The following is a 27,328-nucleotide window of genomic DNA, read 5'->3' as shown; positions in this document are numbered from 1 at the left end:
ATGATATCAATGAGGATCCTCTGTGTGTTGCTGTGCCTCTGCATGGCCTGGGTATGAGTTTGCTTGCTTGATTCTTTTCATGTCTTGCTGATTTGGAGCATGAACATTTATTTAATATTCATTAACTAGATAGATGTATTTTGGTTGTTATCTAGCTCGCAAAATTCAATGCACCCACAGATGCATGAGCTTACTGTAACCATTTCACTACTGGCCTTTCACATCAGTAGTTTYGAATATCCGGTTCTTTAGTTTTGCTTAATTCAATTTTGCTGAATCTGCCTGGCTTCAGGAGCAGCAAAGCAGATACATTAACATGAATCAATAGATTCATAGATGGTGCTGTAAGTCTTAAAACTTACTCACAAGATGCTGATGTTTCCAGTCGGTTAGGAATTTTTGAGTTTATTAGATGAATTCTACTTTCCTTTGGACTGTACATCCCAGTTTTCTTCAGCAGGATTTTCCAGCTACAAATGACACACAATACCTTTAATATATAATACACATAAAAAACCCCAGTAATGTCTGTGGCAGCAACATCAGGTTAAACTAGAGCTAAGCAAGAATTGATTTGTAAATAAGGAAAGTGGTAGTTTTGATTTTCATCTATGTTAATTTAACCTTGTTGTTCTCTCCTTTAGGTCTCAGCCCATAATCTTATGCTAGATTCTCTTTGTGACTCTTTTTTGAAGAACATAAGTGTTCTAACAAATCACAGAAATTACAGGGAGCAGATCTGGCAAAACAAAAGCAGTTTTACTGGAGCTGTTAATGCTGAAAAGGCATAGACTATATAAAAGCAATGCTTTTACTTGTTACTTTTAAGAGCCACTTGGGCCAGATCCTCAGGATGAAGTAAACCAGCATGAATCTGGTGGTTGTACTAGTGATGTGCCAGTTCCTGATGGCTGAAGTTCTGGCTCTAAGGCTAGAATTAGGAAAACTGTCTCAGAATTAATTACAAATCCTTTCAAGCATTAATTATGCTGCTTGAAAAGAGTGTAAAGTGTGCAGAGAAGTCCAGTCAGATCCAGTTACATTGCAAGTCCTAAAATGGTCTCCCTCACCATTTTAGAAAAGGGAGTATTTTGCAGCCCTTTACTGCACAGTAACACAGCGAGGAATCTTTACAGTGTTTTGGTTTAGAATTAGTTTGTATATACGCACTTTAGCCTCTTGGGTTACAACAAAATCTCAGTATTTCTCCTCTTTTCTATTAGCACAGTAGAATCCTTCCAACATTATCATTATTATTTTTATTACTGATGTTATTACCTTTATTACTCTTTAAGACAGGCAATACAGTGCTACAAGCTTATAGATAGCTTCTGTGATTAAAATCAGAAACACTAATGGGACAATCCTACTCATTTATTTTTTAAGCCCAGTTCTGTGCAGACTGAAGGTGACAGAACGAAAATAGAAATTGAGGAATATAATAGTAAATGTTAATAGAACTTAGGGACTGTAAAATATTTCCTTTAAGTTAAAGCAAATTGAGTGAATATTATGTTTACACAGAGTACAAGATTGCCATGTAATGGTATGACCATTAAATACCCTGGGCATCATCCAGCTCCTTAGATAGCGGTGTTAATGCGAAGAGAAGGCAAGCCCTATTTTGACAAAGCAAACGGGAGTGTGTCTTCTGAGACGCGCTGGGAACAAAACCTGCGTGCTGCCTGGTGGTGCTACCCACGCGGGGTGCCGGGTGCCCGAGGACTTGGGCGTCTGTGCCCTCGAGCCCTGCGCCGCTAATCTCAGTGTTGCTTCTCCCCCGCCCCGGCAGGCGCAGGCCGACCAGAGCTCCTTCGAGAAGGAGGGCGGCGGGGTGCGCGGCCCCCGCTTCGAGCAGGTGTCACCGTCGGCCTGCAGGAGTGACAAGAACTGGCCCATCTGTGCTGACGACGACTGGGTGAGCACTACCCCGCGCCAGTGGTGGCCATGATGGCAGCGGCGGCAGCCATGATGGTGGCGGCAGCCATGGCGACGGCGGCCATGGTGGTGGCAGGCAGCCGTGGCCCGCCTGGGCCTCACCAGGCTCTGGGRGGGCTCGCACGGTGCGCGGGGGCTTGACCCCTCCTCAAGGGGCCAGTACCGCCTCCGGGGTGGGCTTTCCTGGTGTGCGGAAGTGGGAAAGGGAGCTGGGGAGGCATGGGGCAGCGGCGAGGGCCCATGGCGCCCCCAGGGCCTGGGGCCGGCCCGGCAGCGCCAGGCTCCCCCTCGCTCTGCTCACCAGGCCACTTTTGGAGTTGGTAAGGAAAAGACACCGCAAAGAAGCACRTGTGACAAAGAACAGAAATGACTAGTAATAACTTACATTTCAGCTGTTACTTTTTAGGAAGTCTGAGGGGAAAATGTTCAGTAAAATATTCATAAGGATTGACTGAATGTTTTTGTGTATAAACGGTTAATTTATCCCTTTCTTGCCTTTTACATCTCAGTCCATCTCTGTGCTACATTTATACAGGGAAATCTTGCCAAAGAGCTTTAATGTGTAAGAACATTTTGCTTTCCTGAGGAAAATTTTGCTTACATAAGTTGGCCTCTAACATCCTTGCTCAAACTGGACAACAGATTTATCCTTCCAGCAGCTTTTGGGGATTTTTCTTGTTTTGTTTTTATTTCACTGGCGAGGAACTGAGGAAAGGGAAAGTTCAAGGCTTGTTTGTCGTCCCCCCCCCCCCATTATGACAAGTTTCTGCTGATAACACTTCACTAACTCCATCACACCACTCTTACCGGAGTGGTAAGAGGTAAAGAATCAGCCCCAAGGTGAATTGCTCTAAATCACAGCAGTCCTTGGCAAAGTCCTTGGATGCACAGGAGGCAAAATCTGAAGAGAAGAAGCAGAATCTTGCCCTGAATTTTTCCAATGGGTTTTCAGTGATGGCCAAAAATCTGTAAACATAACAGTAAAAAAGGTATACTTGTTAAGATTTCAACACTATTATCTACCTCCTCCAATTTTAGGGTACAAAATGTCCATCAGGTTGCAGAATGCAAGGACTGATTGATGATACTGACCAGGATTATAGTCACAGAATAGACAAAATTAAGAAGCTGCTTGCAGATAACCAAAACAACTACAAAACATCTAATCGGATAATTGTGGAAACCATAAACTTACTAAAACCAAAGCTGGACAGTGCCCAGCGTAAGTATGTCACACCCAGTTTTATTAACTGTTGCTAAAATTCTATGTTTTTGTGCGTAAGCATTATTTAGTGAAAATACATATTTCAGTGGACTTCATCATCAAAAACTAGAATAAACACTAATATGAGACTCTTAACTAGTAAAAACTAGTGTAATTTTTTACCTGCTCAGTATTATGAGAAGTATGTTCTTAATTACATATTTTACTTTATATATTTTAAAATACACTACTATTTTAGGAGAGAAAAATTACACATGCATAGCTGACAGTGATGGGCTTCTGTTTCAGAGATTGATGAGAATTATGGTCACGTGACAGCAGAACTGAGAAGGAGAATTGTGACATTAAAGCAGAGAGTTGTCACCCAAGTAAACAGAATTAAAGCTCTGCAAAACAGCATCCATGATCAGGTGATGGAGATGAAGCGCTTGGAGGTAGGTAGCTGTTATGCAATTTCCATTATTTCCAAAGTCTAGCTACAGAAACAGGGTCTACCCATTCTACCGTATGTGGTGAGCTGTGCTCTGTATGGAAAAAAAAAAAACTTGATACAAATCTCACAGAGTCTGACCAGTTGAAGCAAATTCCCAAATGAGTTGCTCTTTCTGTGGTCTTGTTTTTCTTTTTCTGCTATGTGGGAACCAGTGTGAGTTCACACAGAGTGGTCCTGTCTGCTGCTTTTGCTTTGAGACAGGCAGCAAGGATTACTGATGTTACATCTCCTTGTAACTGGCTCCGTACAGGGCATTTCTCCTCCTGTGAGGAGCTTGCAGAGCAACTAGGACTGGAGGGACATGCCCTATCCTTCTCTGGTGCTGTCACCACTGCCCACAGCCTGTGGTGGCATTAACAGCCCAGCTTTCCGGACTGTGGCTGATTTCTCTGATGGTATTGCAAAGAAAAGTCCTGTCACAAACGGCAGTTTTGCTCAAAATCCCCTTTTGACCCCTGGCGCAGAGGTCCAGCTTTACCAGTCATTAGGGGAAGCAGTTGGGACACCCAGGACACAGGCCTCTCAACAGGGCCCCAGCAGGCTCTGGGGCAAGTACGCTGACTCCCCCGCTCCTTGGAGGACCCCTTTTCGCCCCTGGCCCCCAGTGAGCATACCCAGCTCTGTGGTACTCCCACCAAACCCAAGAGAACTCCCCTATTCTCTGAGAATTAAAGGGAGCAGAAAATGGGAACATGCCATAGCATACGTGTCCATGGCACTTACCGCTTTGTGCTATTGCACGTCATCTTTATGGTGGAAATGAACTAGGGGAAGACTTCAAAACTGAGCTTTGGAGAAGCTCAGCTGTAGATGGCATGTACCAGGGCAGCTGCCACCTTTCCACTTAAGGGGTACATTTGCTTGAGAAAGTCAGGAAAGCCCCCTAATCAAGTTATTTCTCTCTGTTTATGTAGGTGGACATTGATATTAAGATACGAGCTTGCAAAGGATCTTGTGCTAAAAGTTTTGATTACCATGTGGACAAAGAAAGCTATGACAACATCCAGAAGCAGCTTACCCAGGCCAGCTCTGTCAACTTGCACCCAGAGATTCAAACAACTACCTTGAGCATACTGAAAATGAGGCCAGTAAAGGACTCAAATGTTCCTGAGCATTTTAAGTATCAGACTGTACCAGAAATGCAAGCTCTGAACATTTTTAATAACATGAGGCAGATGGAAGTGGTGTTAGAAAGACCAGAAATAGACACAAGCACCTTCCGAGGCGAGAGCTCACATCACGTGACAGGATCAAGGGGAGACGGACCTTCACGCCCTAGCATAGTAGTTCCTCCTATGCACGGGAGAGACAGCCCTAGTCTGGGACACAGAACCTCCACTGTCCATAGATGCACCACCACTGTCACCAAGAGAATTGTTAGTGGCCCTGAAGGCCCTAGAGAAGAAGTAGTTGAAAAAATGGTTTCCTCTGACGGCTCAGATTGCTCCCATTTACAAGGAGCAGGAGAGGCTAGAGGGGAAGGGAGCAGGTACCACACCAGTGGGACAGGTGACTTCCACAACTTAGAAAGGTTTTTCCCTGGTCTAGAGTCATTTCTTACTCCTGGGTCTGCAACCACTACTACTAGGTTTTCAGGTGGATCTGGCAGCCCTTTAACTAGCAGCCATGGAACTGGCACAGCCAGTGGTCGCTTAGGTAGTGGAGCAACTAGTCATTCAGAGACTTATGGGGGAAAAGACAGATTTACAGACTTAAGAGAAGGGGAAGAAGATGATTTTGGAAGACTTCAACCATCTGGATTCCCGTCAGGCAGCGCAAGTCACTCCAAAACAGTAGTGACCAGCGCCTCTTCTAGTTTCAACAAGGGAGGCTCCACTTTTGAAACCAAATCGCTAAAGACCCTTGACATAACTAAGGAGCTAGGTGAGATGCAGCATGATCAGAGTGCAGAGGATACCCCAGACTTGCAGGCACGCAGCTTCAGAACGAAAGGAGAGAAACACGGGACAGTCTTCACTGGGAAAGGTACACATATGCATCAGGGAGATGGATTTTGAGGTAGCGGAGCAAAACTCTGTCCATATACAAACTGACACATTGGTTTTAGATACTGCCATAAGTCAGTGTGATGAAAAAAATGCAAGAACAGTGTCTGTTTGTTGCCACCTTGAAAACAAAAAGGAAAATATATCGTTAATACTCTGTTATTACGTAGACCATGTCATCTGCAATTTAAGAAGTATGTAAAATATATTTGAATTCTTTTTAATGTTGCCTGTCACTATGCCTAGTGTAGTCCAAGACGTTTAACAAATTTTCCTCAGAACTATTGCTACTTGGATTCCTGTGAACCTTTTATTAAATTTTACTGATAACTCCTGTCAAACCAGATCAACTTTTTTTTTTAGACTGTGATGATATCCGCCAGAAACACACTTTTGGTGCCAAAAGTGGCATTTTCAAAATCAAGCCAGCAGGATCCAATAAGGTTTTGTCAGTTTATTGCGACCAAGAGACCACTTTGGGAGGATGGCTATTGATCCAACAGAGAATGGATGGATCAGTGAATTTTAACCGGACCTGGCAAGACTACAAGAGAGGTTTCGGCAGCGTGGATGACAAAGGTCGAGGAGAGTACTGGCTGGGCAATGAAAACTTACACTTGCTAACTCAGAACGACACTGTCCTTCGAGTGGAATTGGAGGACTGGGATGGAAACGCTGTATATGCAGAGTATATTATACAGGTAGGCTCTGAGTCAGAAGGATATGCCCTTGCTGTGTCCTCCTACGAGGGGACTGCCGGGGACGCGYTGATCACTGGCTGGCTGGAGGAGGGCACCGAATACACATCCCATGCCCAGATGCGGTTCAGCACTTTCGACAGGGACCACGACCGCTGGGAGGAGAGCTGTGCGGAGGTGTACGGGGGTGGCTGGTGGTACAACAGCTGCCAGGCAGCCAACCTCAATGGCATTTACTACCTGGGGGGCCACTACGACCCCAGGTACAATGTTCCTTATGAAATCGAAAATGGAGTGGTGTGGATACCATTTAAAGCCTCTGATTATTCCCTCAAAATTGTTAGGATGAAAATCAGGCCCACAGAAACCCTGTAGAAAGACAGGCTTTTAATATATATGTTAAGACTACAAGATTAGAAGCTCTTTTATACACATATGTGCATGATGTATCTTTACCCTATGAAATTGAAGGCAACCGGACATACCTGTGGCTTAAAAAATAAACACTGTTTAATTATTAACAAAACAGTTCTTTCATCTTCTTTTTAAATGCCAAAGCTTTTCATGGAAATGTTGATTTTAAAAATCTTTGTATATAAACCTTGTCTGCAGGCTTTATATAGATGCCTTAACTAGACTTTGGTAAACATGTCTCTGATAGACACACTGTTTCCTGCTAGCATATTTTACACATTTTCACATGCTAAACACTTCAAAGGTCACAAACACACAAAATGAATATCCCTAACTCATGCCTAGATAAGCAAGTGTTCCAAAAGTGGAAATGAACTTTATGAAAAACAATATGTTGTGCAGTGATTTTCTAAAATGCAGCCTGAGTGTATCTTGATCATGATTGGGAAAGAGATTCTTGGATATTTTCCTTTTGGCAATCAATAGTAGGTCTACTTCCTAAATCAATAGTGACATCAATCAAAGGAAAAAAAAATAAATCAGAGTGACAAATTCCAGCGCTCTTTGCAGCATGTCAGCTGGAGAAAATCTCTTCACAGCCTGGATTCCTACTTAATAACATTTGCCAAACTTAATCATTTACTTCAGCTGACGAGAAATATCTAAAAGTTAGTGATACTCTATAAAATTTCATCTCAATTTTTTTCACAATATTTTAAAATTTAAATGTCAATCCTGCACCTTCTTCCTGCGAATTGAAAATCCTTTTTTTTTTCTCTCTAGGTTATTCAGCATTAGCAGCATAAGTGATTATGCAGATGGACGGTTTTGTTATTGCTGTACTAGATAGACTAGGATATACAAACTGCACTGCTCACATTTCTGCAGCTACACCATGTATGCAGCACTATGCAGAATAAAAGGTGTTCAAAATAGATCCTAATACAGTTCATTGTTTTATGTGAACACAAGAGAGAAATGGGGATTGAGATCTGGCCATGCAAAACAACCTGCAAGGGAAGATCCCTATTTTAATAAAGTAAGCAGATATACACTTGAAACAATGTCCAGGTTTAGATCTTTTCAATACAATGGTACTATTTTACCTGATCTTTTTTATGTTACACTTTCAATGTTGAGATTCATATTTATAGATTACAGATAACCAGCCTTTTTGTGAGGAATGAATAAGGTATTCCTATTGCAGCATTTCCTCAGCTTCTACATTTAATAACTTACCAGTATTTCCCCTGTATATTAACAGTTCTTTTTATAAACTGATTAGCCCAGCCAGTTTAAATCCTTTCGCAATAAAACAGCTTCAGTACTGCTGTTTAAAAACTGGCCTTCCGCATAGTGAAAACAATGTGAAAAGTGCTAGCAGCTCACACCTTGACTTGAGATCAAAATACTCAGAATTTAAACTGTTTTACGTTGTTTAAGAGCATTAAAGAAGTCACATATTTAGAAGTACATTCACCATGAACTCCTCTTGCCACTAACATGAATCATGAAAGTCTTCTCAAATTCAACAGTCATGCTTTTGAGCGTGACTTCCACAGAGTCACAGAATCACAGAATCACAGAATGGTTGAGGTTGGAAGGGACCTCTGGAGATCATCTAGTCCAACCCCCCTGCTCAAGCAGGGTCACCTAGAGCATGTTGTACAGGATCGCGTCCAGGCAGGTTTTGAATATCTCCAGAGAAGGAGAYTCCACAACCTCTCTGGGYAACCTGTTCCAGTGCTCTGTCACCCTCACAGTGAAAAAGTTTTTCCTCATGTTCAGATGGAAKTGTCTGTGTTTCAGTTTGTGCCCATTGCCTCGCGTCCTGTCGCTGGGCACCACTGAAAAGAGTCTGGCTCCATCCTCTTGACACCCTCCCTTCAGATACTTGTACACATCAATAAGATCTCCTCTCAGCCTTCTCTTCTCCAAGCTAAACAGGCCCAGCTCTCTCAGCCTTTCCTCATAAGAGAGATGTTCCAGTCTCCTCATCATCTTCGTAGCCCTTCGCTGGACTTGCTCCAGTAGTGCCACATCCCTCTTGTACTGGGGAGCCCAGAACTGGGCACAGTACTCCAGATGGGGCGTCAGCAGGGCTGAGTAGAGGGGGAGAATCACCTCCCTCGACCTGCTGGCAACACTCTTCCTGATGCAGCCCAGGAGACCATTGGCCTTCTTGGCCACAAGGGCACATTGCTGCCTCATGCTTAACTTGGTGTCCACCAGCACTCCCAGGTCCTTCTCCGCAGAGCTGCTTTCCAGCAGGTCAACCCCCAACCTGTACTGGTGCMWGGGGTTATTCCTCCCCAGGTGCAGGACCCTGCACTTSCCTTTGYTGAACTTCATGAGGTTCCTCTCTGCCCACCTCTCCAGCCTGGCCAGGTCTCTCTGAATGGCAGCACAGCCCTCTGGTGTATCAGCCACTCCTCCCAGTTTTGTATCGTCGGCAAACTTGCTGAGGGTGCACTCTGTGCCTTCATCCAGGTCATTGATGAAGAAGTTGAACAAGACTGGACCCAGGACTGACCCCTGGGGGACACCGCTAGCTACAGCTAGGGAGCACAGAAGCACAAGAGCAGCTGGAAATGGTTCTCAGCCAAAACTGCAGATGGTCTGGGTTCTCTTTCACTCTTTTCCACACTTTTACCGCACACCTAGAATGGAATACACTTGATAAACAAAGCATGCACTTTAGAACTGACTTGTAAGTGGGAACTGACCTCTTAAGCTTTGATTTTACGGAAGCAGATCTTTCATCCAGTTGATGAAATCTAGGTAGTTCACCATATGGCTTCAAAATAAGACAGTTCATGATAACTCACCAAAATATAGCTCCCAAAACAGGCTTATTTGGGAGCAGAAACTATTTGACTAAAACAAAATGAAATGAAACAAAACAAAAGAACCCAGACTCAGCTTCCTAGATTTCCCAAATTCATCTACCTAGATTTGTGCTGACCTGTCCAAGGCTGTATTAGGAGATTAGCCTTTATTTTACAGTGACCACTAAAAGGTTATGACTGTAACGAGCACAARCAAAATTAGGAGCCTCTGTATGACAATGGTACGTTATTCTTGCTTTTAGTATGTTTCTCATCACATGCCAGGTAAGGATTCATATGCAGATAAGGTTTTTAAATCAACAACCTGCTAATAGTGTGTGATAGGGATTTTTTAACAAAAAGCAGCCTGTTGCATAGAAAAACTGTTATACCAGCTATATAATTACACAAGAATGTGTTGTGTTTGTCTTTACACCTTATGACATAAAATTATACAACAAATATTCACTGTGTTTAGTTTTTCTGTGTTTCTATTGAGAAATGAGCATGAGCAGACTTTACCTCAAATCTCACTGGTGAGCATTTATCGTACCATTTAACAATATCATCATGCACTGATAAAGACACTCACTTTTAGTCCTTTTTCAGCATTTCTCAAGCTCCGTCACTGTCCAGGACTGCTGGAGAGTCTGCTGAAAAGCCAAGACATCTTTATAATCATGTGCAGAGAAATGTCTGTGTTTTTGGAAAAAGCGCTTCTGCTTTATGCCATGTATTTTTGTTCCCTAGCTGCAGTGTAAGCCTGGCTGTGGGGACTCCAAACATTTCTAGTCATGTAATGAGATGCTGCCATGATGTCTCCTCCTTGTTACCCCAGACACCACAGAATAAATCAACTGGAGAGGCTGCAGATGAGATTCATCTGCCATTAGCCATCCAGGTTCCCACCTTCATGGAGGCAATCCCCCTCTGAGAGGTAGCTCATCCTGTCTACTTTGGTTGGGAAGTTCTGTCCTTGGGACAGCCTCTGCTCCTGATTACAGAGGCAGCTTAGACCACTAGCTTCAACAAAATGCTGAAATTTTAGATAAGTGAGATGAGGTGCATCTCAATTTTAGACTGTCATCACAACCAGATAAAGAAATGGGGAAGATGTGAAGGGCATCTCTACTGGCARAAAATCTTGATCTATATACAGAGAGCTTGGTCCAAATCACAAATGGAATAAACAGAGGTATTTAGGAACACAGAATAAAAGGATGAGTCTGTCTTTTAGACTAAGATTGATACACCTCTGTAATTTCATTAGATACCTCTATTAAGAAAGTAATCTCGTCATGTTTGTGTTAAGCACTYGTATTTATTCTTCACTAGTAGTGCACAAGTGGCTAGAAATTATATGAGGAGAACGTCTGTTTAAAGGTTTTAGCCGATTTTAAGAAAACATTTTAGCAAAGTTGCAAAACGTTTCTCAGCATTGCTCATTTTAAGAGCCTGCCTTTCCTGCTCAGTGGATCAGAGGGCAGCCAAGGACTTTGCAGGCACAGCCGATGTCATTTAGAGTACTGAAACCCAGCTGCCTTTCTGCCCACAAAGGAAAATATTCTTTTAAAAAATCTGATTTTCACAAAATACAGAGAGTTATTCTACCTCACCATCTTTCTCTCTTACTCTCACCACCCAATCTCTCTGTTTCCTACAACTATTTTTGTATCTTGCCTTAAGTATGTCCTTCACTTTTAGGTCGTGGGCATTTTACTAGGCCTCAGCACAAGCAGAACATTGAGCTGGCAGTGGAAGATGCCCAGAACAGTTCCCTGTGATGTGGCTGTAGCAATGAGCCCCGAAGTCCCATGGAAAATTTGCACCGATTATCCCCAGTAAATGGCAGGGATAAGGGAAGGGGATAGCAGACAAGGGCTGGGTGGTTTGGAAGGACAGCAACCCAAAGGTAGGCAGGGCCTGAATATTTTTTTTGTCCCAGAGCCTAAAAACCTCTCAGCTGTCCGGTACACAGTGCCTGACGAACGGAAGTGACGCCATGCTCAGTTTTGGGTTCCTCAGTACAAGCATGGCATTGACAAACTGGAGTGAGCCCAGGGGGTGCTACCCCAGCTGTTTGCGAGCTGGAGAACATGGTGTCCAAGGAGAGGCTAGGAGAGCTGGGTTCATGCAGCCTGGAGAAGAGGAGGCTCCGGGTGCGGTCTCACTGTTGTCTTCAGTGTCTCAGGGGGTTAGAGAGAGGTGGAGTCAGACTCTTCTCAGGGATACACAGCAACAGGATGAGACACAACGGGCAGCAAGGGAAATTCTGACTAGATATATGGGGAAAAAGTTCCCATGAGAGTGAAGCGCAACAGGCTGCCCAGCAAGGCTACAGAACCTCCATCCTTGGAGATATACAAAACTCAGCAGGGCAGGGGCCCTCAGCAACCTGATCTGACTTTGAAGTTGGCCCTGCTTTGAGCAGGAGGCAAGATGATCTCCAGTGTTTCCATCAAGCAAAAATTATCCTATGATTGCTCTAGTCCCACAATAGCAATTGTGTGAAAGACATACCAGCCAGGTCTTCCAATACTGTGTTTTATTCAATGATAAAAGACAATGGGAAGGGGGAAGGAATAAGATGAGGCACACTATGTGAGCCAGGTTCCAGGAAAGGACACATTTAATCCAGCATATAGAGTTTGAACAAAGCAACTGGTGACCTGCAATTTTTTAGACATTATTTTTTTGCTTTATTCCTTCTCAACTTGTTATACAGGTAGTAGGCATACCTTTTGATATAAAAGGAAAAGACATTCCTTTACTGTGCAGAATGTGCTTGCTTCTCCCCAGATAATGCATAAGTAATGAGAAATTATACGAAGAAAACTTTACTTTTAAGGCTTTATTTAATTTTTAGAAAACATTTTAAAAATAGTTCTTTCCCTCTTCAAATGCGGTATGGAACTTTTTTGTAAAACAATGAAATGGGTATTTTTATCATCAGTGTTATTCTATACTGACAGCTGCTAGTTACTTCTGTCCTGTGAACAAATGAAAAATGGTACAAAATACACTTGTGGTTTATTTTCATGGGTCAGATTTTGATTTATAGTTACCATAGCTTTTCGCTTTACATCACAATATGGTCATACATACATTTTGTCATATTTTGTTCTCATACAGAATGACAAACCTGAATATCATGCCTAAAAAGTTAACCAGGCATGAATATGAAAAGAAAATCTGTGACTGTACATTTTGAAAATTGTTATTGTGGAAAGTACGGTCTGATTTTCATGCTCATCTTCTTCAGGGAATACCATGACCCCTTCCAGTTCATCCACACAACACCATCATCTGTACCATGTTTTGCCATATCCCAGCTGTAGCTCCCTCCCCAGTAGTATCTGCCATTGGGGTTGGCTGAGTGGCAGCGATTGTACCACCACCCACCACCATCTTCTTTGGAGCACTGCTTTTTTGGATCTGCAGTTAACCTGCAGGGGAAAAAGGAAGAGTTAGCAATGACAGATGAACCATAAACAGACAGTTCAACAGAGTGCATACTCGTGTCCCTGTATTGATATTTTCAAACCATAGCAAATACTTAAAATTCTCTCTGACCTTTCTGTAAAAGACTGGCTCTCACAAGCATGTACTATACAGTGCACTTGGAAAGTGAAATCACTGAGAAAAACAAGTACAGTCTTACCTGCATTTCTTTTGGAATGCTATTTCAGTCTAGCAGTTGATAGCTACATCTATTTCCAGCTGATAAAGATAATTGTAATATCAATGCAATTTAAGGATGTAAAACAATATTAATTGTATGTCTTTCCCAGTCCAAACAATTTCTTTATTAGTAAATATGTAACTGAGAAGTATTAACACAAAAACATAGCACATATCTTAGAGATACTTAACAACTGAGCTCCTGTCTTCTGAGTAGGCACAATTTTATCTTTTAAATAGGATGTGTTATCTATCTGTTTCCTTAGGGCCTATTACTGTGTTACAGGAGTCAGTACCAATATTCCTACTGAGGCATGACTGTGGTCTCAGCATCTCTAGCATAGCCTCTGAGAATGAATATACTGCATCCAGATTTGCCAATTTGTCTATAGTTAGATGGAATCAATACAATTCAGTGTGCTTGCTTCTTATTTGGCTGTGTAGTGGTACTAATCTAATATATAGTTTCACCTGGGAAAATTCTGCCCTTGGCTATGTCAGTGGAACAGTGTGAACACTTGGCTGGTAAATTGCAGGGAGAAAACATATTTTAATATACCATAACATTCTGTGAAAACTAACAGCAAACTAGCAAAATACTCTATATCTAGTTCTATTTTAAGCAGAGAGATGTACAATTCAATAGTTAATTTTTTAAAATAGCTTATGCAAGTACATACCATCCATCATTGTCTCTATCATAAGTACTGAAGAACATGCCATTGTGAACTGTCATTGTCCTGTTTTCTCCATGCAGCTGTGACGCTCCTTCCATCAGAGCATTGCCTGCATTGCCTTTGTAGTTACTAACTGAAAGCTGATACTTGTTTCCTTCATTCTGTATGGTGAAACCTCCATAATGAGCTGAAACTTTATCACCGTTCCAGTCCTCCATTTCAATTAAAACTTCAGTGGGCCCTATTTTGGTAAACTGGCTGATTTTTTCATTTCCAAGCCAATATTCACCTGAAAACAAAAGATGAGAGCTCTGAGAAATCAATTTCACACTGTACTTCAAGGCAACTTTATGATTTGCCTATAGGTCTGCTAAAGTGGACTAGTTAGTTTTAAAAAGTCAAAGAGCTTCAAGAAGCATGAGAAAATAGTTTTAGTGACAAGAACTCTTCATGTTTTATGTTGACAAGTTTACCTGGTGTATCACAGTAGTTCTTCCCTTCACTCTTCGCAACATTTCCAAAACCCTTTTTATATGCATCCCATATTCTCCCAAAGTTAACGCTGCCATCTTGGCGGCTCTGAATCAAAGTCCAGCCTGCAGGAACAACAGTATTTAGATTAAATTGCTATTAAGAAAGGAACATAGAATGTTAAGATACAGCCCTTCTCCTGTCCTCATCTCTAGATGAGCTTAGCATATGGCTTCCTGGCTTCATGAGTAAAGGTGGAAAAATCAGAACTTGAAGGAATGCCCCAATCTGATGTCTACCACACAGTGGCAGAATGAGAAATGAGCCAGCTCCTCCAGGTTTGCCCAGACATTGTCCACTCTAGTCATAATAAGATACATTTTTATCTATCTACCCCTTCCCAACAATTTATATCCAGTTTCACTGAAGAAATATCCTACTGTGCATCTGAAGATGACCAACAAGACTTTTTTGAACTAGTTAATTAGACTTCACTCTCAAGTAATTAAAAAAATTATAACTCCATATTGGTTTGCATAAATGACAATTACTAGTATAAATGATTTTTGTAGCATTCATATTAATTAATATTTTAACAACATAGTTATTTCACACCAACCTCCACCTTCTGTCTCCATGTCACAGTATACTCTATATGGTTTGAGGAAAACATCAGGCTGGATGAGGTACATTTCAGATGTCTCACCTCCCTTTCTGAAAATATCCTCACATTCTGCAATTATAAACCAAAGTGCCTGTTACTGAAAGAGCTCTGAACTTCTGCTTCAACAGTCTTCTTATCCTTGTTTGCTGAGTGCATGTGAACAATTTTAAAGATATATCTAATTCTACTTTCATTTTGATTTTCATGATACATCACATTAAAGAATCATTGAAGAAAGAACAGCGTATTTGTACTGTTCTACTTTTCCACAGAGTCATTTCTAAAAGTTCAGCCCAAGTGATTGAAGAGTGTATATTTTTCAATGACTTTTTGAACTAGACAGATTCATTAAAGAAAAATCTATTGGGGCACAAATATAATAATAACAAATATATCACCTCCACCTTACAAAGTCCCCAAATCACAAATTTCTTAAAGTTGCTACTGGCCACTGTTGAAGACAGATTTGGGATATTTGATTGAAGGATATTTGACAGATTGAAGGATATTTGGTATGACCAATAGAGCCAGCCAAAAAAGACTTTTTCATGTTGGATCACTAGCCATCTTTTCTGCTATCCTAACTGGCGTCACAGGCTTCAGACAAATGTTCATGCAAATTGAATGATGTATCTATCACCCGGTACAGTAATGTAAATGTGAGAAGAGAAAGATGTTTTCAAAGCTAAATGAGGTACCTTTGCCTGAAACCACCGGGATATTACAGGAAACAACACAAGGGGAGCGGCAGTAGTCCATCTGGGTTGCAATAGCATTTTCCAGTTTTTGTATCTTTTTGTGTAAAGAATCTACAACTGCACGAAGGACCCTGAGACTTGATGGGATATTATTGTCTAGATTATCCTTTATGTAATTATACTGCATTTCCACTTCTTCATTGTACTCAGAAAGTAAACCGTCATTGTCTAGAAAACCAAATAATAAAAAAAAGCTCAGTTTTTGACATATTTTCCAGTTATGAAATAATGAAACACAGTCTGTAAGCATAGTTTGAGAAGTCACTTCTTTCCTTAGCAGGGAAGAAGGATATGCATGCCTTTTCCTTACTTTTCTTGTTTCTACAACATGCAAAGACTATGCAAAGATTCTTGGAAAAGGGATATACATGCATTGCTATGTCTTTGTGAGCTATTAGATTTATCAGTATTGCTATTTTCTGCCAAAGAACTATAATTAAGCTTCTTTCTAGGAAGCCATGGTGCCAAGCCAGGAGCTGGACATAAAGGAACTGGATGTACATGGGAGAACAGGTAAGAGAAAAGGGGGCTGCTTACATCTACAGGCCTCATATGAATCTTACCTCAGTGTGAGATCCATTTCTTTTCCTCTCTCAGAGTATTTTTTAAGATTTATGATGATATAGTCATGGAACCCTAGTTTGCTAGATAGTTGCTCTACTGCATCTTTAACTTTTTTAAGAAGTCCCTTTAATAAATAATGATAGCAATGTCAATATAATCGTAATACTGTTTACATTAGTGATTCATAAGAATAGCATACCTTTTATTTGTTTTTGTCTCTTTACCAATTTACCATCTAGAATATTCACATATTCATAGAAAGTTGTAGAGCTGTCGGACAATTTGGTCACTTTGTCTTTTAGATCACGAACAACTGATTTCACAGTTTTTTCCTGTTTTACCAGTGTAGTTTGCAATTCACATCCAGTTGGACACAGCACACCCTTAAAAAAATAAAAAGGGCTGTGGATAAAAGCCAAGACAAAAAGAGAAGCTTCTTATCCCATCAATGAGTGGCTATGCCTTTGAAACATAGAATAGTTAGTAATATGAGGTCATGTATTTAATCACCCAGATAAGAATTCAAGATATTCAACTTCTAGGAAGAAACTGCAGTCGGAAGTACAGGAAGGAGCCCTGAGTTCCCCAGGAGGATTCTTTTGATGAAATTCTTTGGAAAAGGCCTCTCCACACTTTGGTCTACTATCTGCTTTTCACTTTTCTGCACTATTCAATGTTCACCTGGTGCCTGTGTATGTATGTATCCACCCCCTTCCTCTTTCAGTAACCTCAGAGATAAGAATCAGCCATGTTCTGTACACCTTGGTTATATATATGTTTCATAGAAAACAGCCAAGTACATTTCATTAAAAAATGATCAAAACTGAGCACTATTTCTTCAGTATCAAGCACTGCTTCGTGAAGGATAAGCGTCTCAAAAAAGGGTGGGAAATCCTGAAGTCCTATGAGAACCAAAATCCTCAGACAGGGTGGAATTCTAACATAATCATGTATTAACTGAACTTTAACAGAATTCATTTGTTAGAAAGCTCCACATTGAAATAATATGCTCTCAGACACTAAGATGCCTTTCAGCATGGTTACAACTTTCATTTTCTGACAGAGAACAGAGCTGAGATAGTATGGTAGACTACTGCAAGGCAGCAAGGAGTCTGCTAGATCTCAGCATATTTGTATGCTTTTCCATAGGAGCTAGGGCAGCGACTGAAGATAGACTATAATTCTGGTTTGAAAAAATTTTAAGATACGGGAGGGGTTTTGCAGTCCCTATGGTGCCTTGAGATTACCTGAAATTCAAGCCAGCCTTTCCGTAGAACTTTTTCCCATCTTTCTTAATAGTTACCTATGCAAGGCAACTGGGAAAGTGCAGGCTAACCCATAGATACTTTCTTTCAACATTTAAGGCTCAAATCTCATTGTCCCTTATTCCATATAGGTTGCATCTGACTCTGTGACTAATCCCATGGGCTCTATGGCGTTGCTCTTCTGAATCAAGTCCTACCGAACTAGAGCAAAAAGAAGTAAAGTTGGGCTGCTTCAAATGAATGACAATTTCTCCTTTATTTGACTAAGAAAACTCTCTGTTCAGTACACCAGAAGAAAAGCACAGACTATTATTAGCTGCATTCATTTACATTTCCAATAAAACAGGGAGACACCTACCAGCTCATCTAAAGGATGCTTGCAGCCGCCAGCATCAGGATAAATGACGGGACCTTTCTTCTCACCCGCCTTCGTTTGCTTTGGTGGCCGGGGCTGATAGCCGCTTCCACTGATGGGAGGTGCCACGGGTCTCAGCGTTGGGGCCGCTTCCCGCCTCTTGTCCAGGGGTCTATGGCCTCTAGCCTCGAGCTGAGGGGCCTCTCCCTACAAAAGCCACAGAGAAAGAAAACTCTCTGAATTTAGGATTATTRTTATTAAATGCCATGCACAGGATGAAGAAATCCATTCAGCATCCTTTAGTATTTTAAACAACAAAGAAAACCAAAGCAAAGGGTATCTAACTGATGGAATTAAAAAAGCAATATTGGAAATACTCTACTGACATTATGTAAAAATAATTGTAATGCCTTCTTCTCCAACTCATACCCTCTCCGACTAGATCTAGCCGATCTAAAAGGCCTTCAAAGCAAAACCAACACAATATTTCAATAGTTCATTCTGACCAAAAATTAAAGTTCATGTAGTTCATAGCCACTATGTACCATGAAACTTGAAGTAGTAGGATTAAAAAAAAATTAGACATTCATAGGGCTAAGAAGAATATTCACCATGATATTTTTAGTGTCCCTCTCTTTCATTGGACTACTGTAAAATTTTCAAGGTCTCAGAAAATCAGGCCACAGTCAAATACATCTTCAGGTGTCAGGCTATAACCCAGCTATTAACTGCCAGAATTAGTAAAATTATTCAGTAACATCTCTCATATTGGGTTTCTTGAGCTTTCTCTGATGCATGTATTCCTCATCACTGTCAGAAACAGGAACTATAGCAGCTCCCAGTGTCCCATACTGTAGGATGCATTTTGAGAGCAATAAGGATTTATAAATTCTGTTTCCTAAAGTGAATTCTACTCCTGTGGATTTTCAGTTCTATTGATAAACAGAAGCATTATCTTAACAATTTTATTTATTTGAAAAACTTTCATCTTAAAACTCAATTTGTTAGTCTGATAGGCTGAGCAAGGAAAACAGGCCTTGTCCCTATGCATTTGTTCGAACTAAACCATTTGAATAAATATTTATTTGAACAACTGGATCAAAATCTTCTACTACCTCCAATCCCACTGAGATTTAGCTACAAATAACAATCACTTGTAAGGATCCAGGGTCAGAGCCTTAAAACAATTCCAAAAGTAGGCAGCATACAAATCACAAAATTGCTGAAAATGATTTAGTATAATAGCCTTATCAGTAATCAATGCATAAACACAAACACTTATGTTGTATAACAGAAAATAATCTTATTTTTGATCGCCCTGGCCTATTCCATTTTTGTGGGGATTTTCAAAATATATAAAAAAAACCCTGGGATTCTAAATCAAACTTCCCATTAAAATATTTTACTTAAACAAAACTAAATACAGATTAAATTGTTATTTTAGATCCTCATTGCTTGCCCTTTTATTTAATAATTGTTATCTTCCCATTTCAAATGTAAAGCTATATGATCTGGTAGTAAATTCTCTTTTGATGCCTACTGAATCCATAGAAAAATTTTTGCTGTCTTTGAGACAGGACACCATTTATTACACGCTTCTACTCTCTTGCCCCTGACAAATTCATTTTCTGTAACACCAAATGTCAACATTGCTAAATACGTATCTTTAAATTCATTTAGCTAAATAACTAATCTTACCAACTTACAGTCTTCATTCCCCTACAGAGAAAGAAAGGAAATAGAAAGAAAATATATCTAAAACCAGAAAAGAACTGTTTGCAGTTACATATTCATGAAAAAATAATACAAAGGTTATTTCTTTGAGTATGAATGGAGCAAGAACATGCACTGCATTGTTTTTTTCCACAGTTCCTAACTTAGCTACCTCACAGAAGCTGAGAAAACCATGCATGCAGTTAAATAAATTAATTATTTTCACTCTTATTAGTATTAATTAATTAATATCAGTATTACAACCTCATCATCATAGTCATCGAAAGCCTGGGATTTAACGGCAGAAACACAGAGCAGGAACAGCAGGAGCAGTTTCATGATGCCAGCTTGCTTGAGCAGCTCAGTGAACTTCTCCCACCAGCGGCTCTGACAGTGAGAGATCCTCTCTGTTTATATATATATGAGCCTAAATTCCCACCTTGGCAATGATAGGACCAATCCTTTTGAGAAGTCACTCTCTTTCTGTTAATATTTAACCTTTCTCTTCACTGTGTGCCTGAATACATTCACTATTGAGCAATATCTCTGGACAAGTCTTATCTACATGCCCCAGAGACTCTTGCTGCTGGCATCAGATTATTTAAATCCTTAAAAGTACCTCCTGTTCAGATTACACAAGGTTACTATCTTCTCAAAAATCACAAGTCTTTTAAAACAGCTGAAAAGGTGAACATCCAAAGAAAAGAATGTCAAATGTCACAGTTTGTGACATCTCCTTTCTTATTTTCTTCCTACTGAAAAATGGACTGTTTCAGAAATATTACATTAAATATGAAAAAAAATTCACTTGGTACAAAATATTAAATTCTTCTAAATAGTTCTGATGGTACCTGGATAGATATGCAAGCCTTGGTCTCTTTAAGTCCTGTAAATCAGAATAAATTGGTGTTCCTCATGGTGAAGCTTTAGTAGCTCAGTGAATATTCTGAAAAATTAATTATATAAGAGTCATGTTTTATTCTTACCTTCATTGTTTATGAGTATTCTAGTGAGCCATGTGACTTGCAGCAAGATTCATAGGAATAGTACATTTCAAGCTATTGCTGTAAAGCAAGTTACACACTTCTGTGAAATTTCACACTGCATTACAGTTGTCTAAATAATGAAAAAGGAACTGTACAACATATCCAACAAATCCAGCCTAAATTAACTAACAAAAATGAGCTTTGAATATTCCCAGTGACCTGCTGACAAACTACAGATCAGAATTAATTTACAATTTCTGCAATCGTGAAACTTCATACAATTAGTTTAATTTTAAAATCTGAATAATAAAGTAGACCTGCTCAGACAGCTGACAAAGAGAAAGAGACTATGTTCATTATATTAATAATTTTGTGTGAAAAAATTGTTTAGCTCTAATTAAAAATCAGATTAATACAACAAACAACAATTAAACACTTTAATTACTTTAGCAACACGACATTGTAAATGAATTAAAATAACTAAATTTTACATACTGATTTACTGCTTTCCTCTATTTAGTACAAAAACTTTTTCTGTAATAATCATTATTTAAATATGTTTAATGATCTTTTAAAAGAATATGGTGTGAAGTTGCTTGTAATCATAGCAACGTAATCAAACATGCTTTCTGATGCTTTTTAAGAATATGGCATATGGCTGCATGGTTTTAACATTTCATTGTTTGCATAACCTGTGGTTTTTTCATACATTATAAGTGATCATATTATACTGAATTAAATAAAAGGTACTGAGTTAACGCACTTTTCTGAAGCCATTCATATTAATGTCTGAAGAGAAGCAAATTAGGGGCTGAGGTTCCATTTCAAAGTTGATGGGCTGGGAGATTTTGTGATAAACAAAGATGAGAACAACTGAAATTGCTTGTTTTAGGCCTTTTTCCTGTATTMGTGCTTTTGTCAGAATTCTTGTAAACTACGGAGATTCCTGAAATATAAAAGCTGTTTAACCTGACTAGTTTAATTATTAAACAGCTTTGACCAAAATCAGCCATGGCTCAAGGAGCTCTTACTCCACCGAATTTGATCCCTTCCACCAGAACATCCCTAACATTACTACATTTTGAAGAAGACAAACTTCCCTCTACAGTTGCTAAAGAAATCTGCCTAAGGCCACAACAGATGTCTTTACCATGTCATTTCCACTGTAAAGACGCTAGCCAAGATATTGCATGCCACCCATTATCACCAATTCTGGGCATCTCACAACCTTAAATGCAGTTATCCCCCCACTGTATCTCTGAGGGAAATCCAGTCAACCTCATCCTATGTACTGGGAACGGACAAAACGATGCTAAACTGCTGGCCTAGAGTTTACAGGTAGCTTGTGGTACAGCAGAGAACTAAAACTAGGTCTCACTAGTCCTGAACTAGAACTTTACCCTTAAATCATCCTGTCTTAGTACATGCAAATCTTAATTAAATATTTGTCTTAAATGCTTTCTGAAACCACTGCCATATTCTACAGTAACTGGTACTTATGGTGTCCTTCTTCAAATATGAAGTATTCTTGGGTCCAGGAAGAATAGAGAGATGCCTGTACGGACCATATCCCGGACTAAATTATGGGGGGTTGGCATGGAGGCCAGAGTGTGCTGCTGAGTCCTGGCATGGGAAATCCCCGGGGCTACATGTGGCTTCAGTGAACTTCCCCTTTGAAATCCAGCCTTTGATCCTCCCAAGTCCAGTACTTATCACTGGCTTCCCCAAGAGTTAGTTGGTTGTGTTTCCCTGGGGATTTACCAGGAAGCACAATAAATTAACGTGTTTATACCATACAAAGGCTAGTTCACAGTTTTGTGTCAAATGATACCATAGAAAGGGGATTATGCTACAGTTCATCTGGCAAACTGAGGCCTTGTCTACCCTGCAAAGGTTTTGCCTGAAGAGTTTAATCAGCAAAGCTGTACCTGCATGGCGACACAACTCACACAGGCAAGAAAACGCTTTCACCATGACAGTCTAAATCTGGAACCACGAAGAGAGAAAGGTATATTGGCAAACATATGTATTTATATCTATATAATGATTTTGGCAGCATAACTTGGTCAACATTGGTTATAACATGATTTTTCCTTCACCCACGTAAGAAACATCCAAGGATATTGTTTCTTTCATTCTTGTAACCACTAAGTAAAGTAAGAAGTAAATGAAGCCTTATAAAGAACTTTGAAAACTTGGCTTAAGTTTCTTCTAAAAATGATATCAAGGAGGCCTTCTCTTCAAAGCAGGAGACCTATTCTGTTTTCCTTGCGTCTTCCTTTCTACATAATATCCTCTGTCTCATATGGTTAGTGAGAAACTGCTCCTGGACTTACGTAGTAATGATATATCTACAAACCTGCTATGAGGAATTGTAATAGTAAAACAATGATCCTATGGTGTTCCAGGACCTCTTTTTGTACAATACTATCGACCGTGCAGAAAGGATACTTGTTGGCAGAGGTGTATGTATGTGTTTTTAAGAGTGAATATTTGTGCACTGCCTCTCGTGTTTGTTCTGTTGGTTTGTCTGTCAACAGTGCAATGCTCTTTACACAAAACCCCAGTCGGACAAGTCAAGGTCACTGAATGATGGACCTTCAAAGCTGAATGTGCCCTCTGAAGCAGTCTTGGTATGGGAGGAACAAAACTTTCTTATGCCACAGATAAGCTATAATGTTTACTAAATTAAATTTAAAAATACATCCAGCTGTTAGCAGTTTATTTAGAATGTCTTTTTAAACAACCAGTGTTGCAATAAGGTCACACTATGAAAAGAACAGTGAAGAGTCATATGTTAATCTCTGGTGTCCTTATTTCTGCCTTTTACTGGTAACAAATATTACTGCAAAGGTTTTTCGTAAATGAGAATTAATGTTATCTTCATATCCTGGGAGCAGGCGGGTTCTTAAACATTAATGAGTGAGGCTATTCACCTTGGTCTTAAAAACAGCACACAATCTACTAGAAACCTTTTCTAACTGGTGATTTGCAAAAAATTACACAGTTAGTTATTACAGCTGTAGCTGATATGCAAGAATACATCAAATATGGCATATAATAAAAAAACTGAATAAAGTTAATATTCTAATTAATATTGTTGACATGATTTAATGAAGTTCTGGGACTGAATTTTACCTTGGACTAAATCTGCTGGAAAAGATGAAAATATTACAGAGATTAATTTGATCTCTGATTTTATAAAGCATTGCAAGAACACCAGGAAATAAGCAGAGATTTAAAAGTTCTGCAGGGAAAGTTTACTTGTAAAAAATTGAGAAAAAAGACAGGGCTATGTGAACACTAATAATAATAGCAATAAATGGCACATCTGAATGAAATTTTTTTGCAAAATATAAATGGAGGATTTTTTTTTCAAGGACTGATACAAAAGTCTGCATTTCAAATAAGCTTTTCTTTAAAAATGCAATAAAAAGTAAGCCTGATTTCTTTTAAAAGACAATAGAAAGGAAACAAGCATATCACAGTACTTTATATATTGGCAGAGATTAGCCGTTAAACCAATTCTGCACATCAAATTCATCAGTCAGCCAACCAACCAAGGATACACACTTCTCGTTGTATAAAAAAAAGTTTTAAAAAAATTATTTGAAATCCCTGGCTCCAAATCTCCTTTTAAAACCTGTGTATCTTCAATTGATGGAATTCTGAAAACAGACAGCTGAGAACGCTCTGTAGCCCACACTTATCTCCAAAATCCCTGCTGGCAGCCTTTTCCATAAAAAAACCAAGAGATTGAAAGAAGTTCTAGAGCTGTTTTCAGGGATGCGAGAAAAAAAAAAGAAACTACATTTGAAAAGCCCATAAGCCAGGCAAATACTTCATGCTCGCTTCGATTCAGGGTAGATGCCTTGAGTAATGTTCACTCGCCCTTTGCTGTTATAGACGAGCACAAACATGTTCTGCCCACATTAGGCTCCATCTGAAGCAAACCAAGATTTAACAGGGGCATGGAGAAGCAAGCTGTCCTTTGGGGGCCTCCTTCTCTTTAGGAAAGAGAGGCTAAATACTAGGCCATAAATGGAATTTACACCAGAGCCAAGAGAGCATGCTTAGGCAAGCTGAAGGCCCCTTGCCCTCCAGCAGAGATACAACGATCCCCTCCAGCAGCAACCTCTCCAATTCACCTCTGATTTCACCAGCCCAGGAGGACACAACTGGCTTGCACCAGAGTGACCTCCTGCCTGCCCCACGGAGTTTGTGTTCCAGTTTGCAACCTAAACAAGGACAGACAGGGCTTCCCCTCCTTGAGGCACAGCTCTGGTGCCGTGGTCTACTGCGGTCATCTCCTTCCTCAGAAACCCGCCAGCGTTCCCCGGCTTCTCAGGATGGACTGTCAAAATAGGTCCTTGGGTTAAACATGAAACGAGGCTCCCAGGCTCAAAACAGAGATGGCAATGGTCCTCCACTGCTAAGGGCATAATGCAGTGGACATCTGCTACCCATCTCCCATCTCAGCCCCAAAACAGGCATGAAGCATGCTGTGGAGCACATTTATGGCTATCACAACATCTCAAATTACCAAATACAAAACAACAGTGTGGCCACCAGGAATGATCTATCAATTCTGGAAAAAGAGGATGGTTATTATGCAAAACAGAAAGGCAATTTTTGTGCTGGAAATAATCCCAAGTTTATGCCATCCTATGACTAATAAAGAGAAGAGGTTTGAACCACAGGTATTTCACTAGATTTTTTTTTAGACCAAATCCATTCTCAATCTGTTCACAACTCAGCCACACAGACAGCTGCATTACGTGGCTGGTATATAGTGGTAAAAAAGAGCAAACATGATGGAGGGGCAAAGACTACAAAAGCTGGCCCAATGATAAAAAATCCACTTGCCAAATCACAGTTTGAGCATTGCAGGAAAAGACTTCCTGAATTTAAGAGCAGATGAGTACATGTGAAGATGATAGGGGCATCTTTGCAATTTGTACATATATATTTTACTTATGAAGGTAAGTGAATAATGTGCTGGATTATACATTTTGAAAAYGTGCTGCAGGATACACCTTAAAAAAAGTACGGACTTCAGCATTTTAACAAATTACAACTTGTCATAAGATGTAAGGATTACCAGCTCATATAAAACTTTATTTTCCAATTAAAGGTAGCATTCCTATGGACATAAGTTAAAGATATCTTTCCAAAAGAGAGTTATCAGGTATAACTGTTAGAATATTACATAACACTAATTTTTTTCTATAGAGGTTGTATTTTAGCCCTGGAATTAAAATATTTTTCCAAGTCCACCTCACTGTGTGTGGTTTCATGAAGAGGCTTTAGCTTTGAGAACGCATGAAGAAAATAATAATTAAAATATGCGACTGCATTACACAAAACAATTAAAAATGCCATGAAGTCCTATAAAATCAAACTGACATAAACAATACTGTATCACCCATTATAGGGAATCATTACATATATTCCATGATCATTCTCTCAAGGTTTTAGTAAAACACAGTGTATCTTTCAGAAAGCTAAATATTGCACTCTGCTGTTCGGCAGCTGTAACTGCAGTTTGCATAGTGTGATGTTAAACATTTCTTAGTTATAAATGTTTATAGTAAACATTTGTCATTTCACCACGGGAGAATTTACTAGTCTGTGATGCCGGTGATTGTGAAGGGTTGCTTTTAAGCCCCCACCACGAGCGCTGCMGCCTGAATCATGCAAACAGAAATATCTGCATGGTCACACACCTTTGCTAACTCTGAATCTGCCACAGTCAGACTTGATTGTATGATTAAAAATCTGCAGTATCAGCTAATCCAACAAGACTGAATCAAGATGTTATATCAGTCTAGCTAATATAACTAGCATAAAATATTTGATTGTTCTAAGTTAAGCTTTCAAAACGTTTCGTGTGTGAATGCTGATGGAAATATATTTCAACTWTTCTGTAGAGTTCATTACATAGCTTCACACATACGCACACATGCATGCATAGACATGCTGCCTGAGTCATTAGCTGAGTGTGAAGATGGTTAAAGGCAGCTCAGGCATCTGATCTTAAGTAAGATATTTGCCTCATGTTAGCCTGATCAGAGAAAGACTAGGGGCAATCACCCTGGAGTCACTCAAGCTCTCCTCTTCAGAAGTATCATAAGCTAACAAGGCAGATAGGCATGGCTCTATCAGATGTTGTAACGTAGCAAAATACTTGCAGGGCTTTTTAAAAGTGGCTTTAAAAAATGAAATGGAGTCATTCCTATTTAACTCTTTTGCAGATACCAGTGGCTAGGTGTTTACCTACCAAAAAAAAAGCCCTTCAAAGTCTGCAGTCCTTTAAATCAATGGTTCTTCAGGACCTGCGTGGAGGGCTGCGAGCCACAGGAGAGCCGACACGGGTAGGAGCCTTTGGCCCAATGGTGGCTTGGAGGCAGGACAAACAAGGGGCTTTTTTCAATTTTTTTCTAAATCCTGCAGCCTTGAAGTCAGACCCATAAGCCTGTACTTGCTGAAAACATCCCTCTTTTTCTTAAATCTAGGTGCTTGCTATTCTCTTGGCATACAGTTTAATTCAAATACGTAGATCAAAAATCCCAGGGATTCGGCCTGCAACTTG

At 39.9% G+C, this 27,328-nt stretch overlaps 2 protein-coding genes across 2 annotated transcripts; one reads left to right on the top strand and one right to left on the bottom strand.

Moving 5' to 3' along the window:
* On the top strand, window positions 1-6,881 carry FGA (fibrinogen alpha chain). The gene is made up of 6 exons (XM_026088263.1): window positions 1-51; window positions 1,793-1,918; window positions 2,977-3,160; window positions 3,452-3,597; window positions 4,571-5,642; window positions 6,026-6,881. Exons 1-6 carry the CDS (start codon window positions 1-3, stop codon window positions 6,733-6,735), a joined length of 2,289 nt encoding a protein of 762 aa, XP_025944048.1. The 3' UTR covers window positions 6,736-6,881.
* Window positions 6,882-12,819: 5,938 nt separating this feature from the next.
* Window positions 12,820-20,089, bottom strand: FGB (fibrinogen beta chain). Its single transcript, XM_026088258.1, has 8 exons — window positions 20,015-20,089; window positions 18,041-18,244; window positions 16,617-16,800; window positions 15,794-16,021; window positions 15,051-15,164; window positions 14,434-14,556; window positions 13,964-14,249; window positions 12,820-13,048 (listed from the first exon to the last, which is right to left on the bottom strand). Exons 1-8 carry the CDS (start codon window positions 20,087-20,089, stop codon window positions 12,820-12,822), a joined length of 1,443 nt encoding a protein of 480 aa, XP_025944043.1.
* Between the last annotated feature and the right edge of the window lie 7,239 nt (window positions 20,090-27,328).

This window comes from Apteryx rowi, unplaced genomic scaffold (assembly GCF_003343035.1).
Source record: "Apteryx rowi isolate R43461 unplaced genomic scaffold, aptRow1 scaffold_76, whole genome shotgun sequence".
Taxonomy (NCBI): domain Eukaryota; kingdom Metazoa; phylum Chordata; class Aves; order Apterygiformes; family Apterygidae; genus Apteryx; species Apteryx rowi.
Note: the sequence above shows the minus strand (reverse complement) of the source record. Positions and strands in the feature narration are given on the sequence as shown.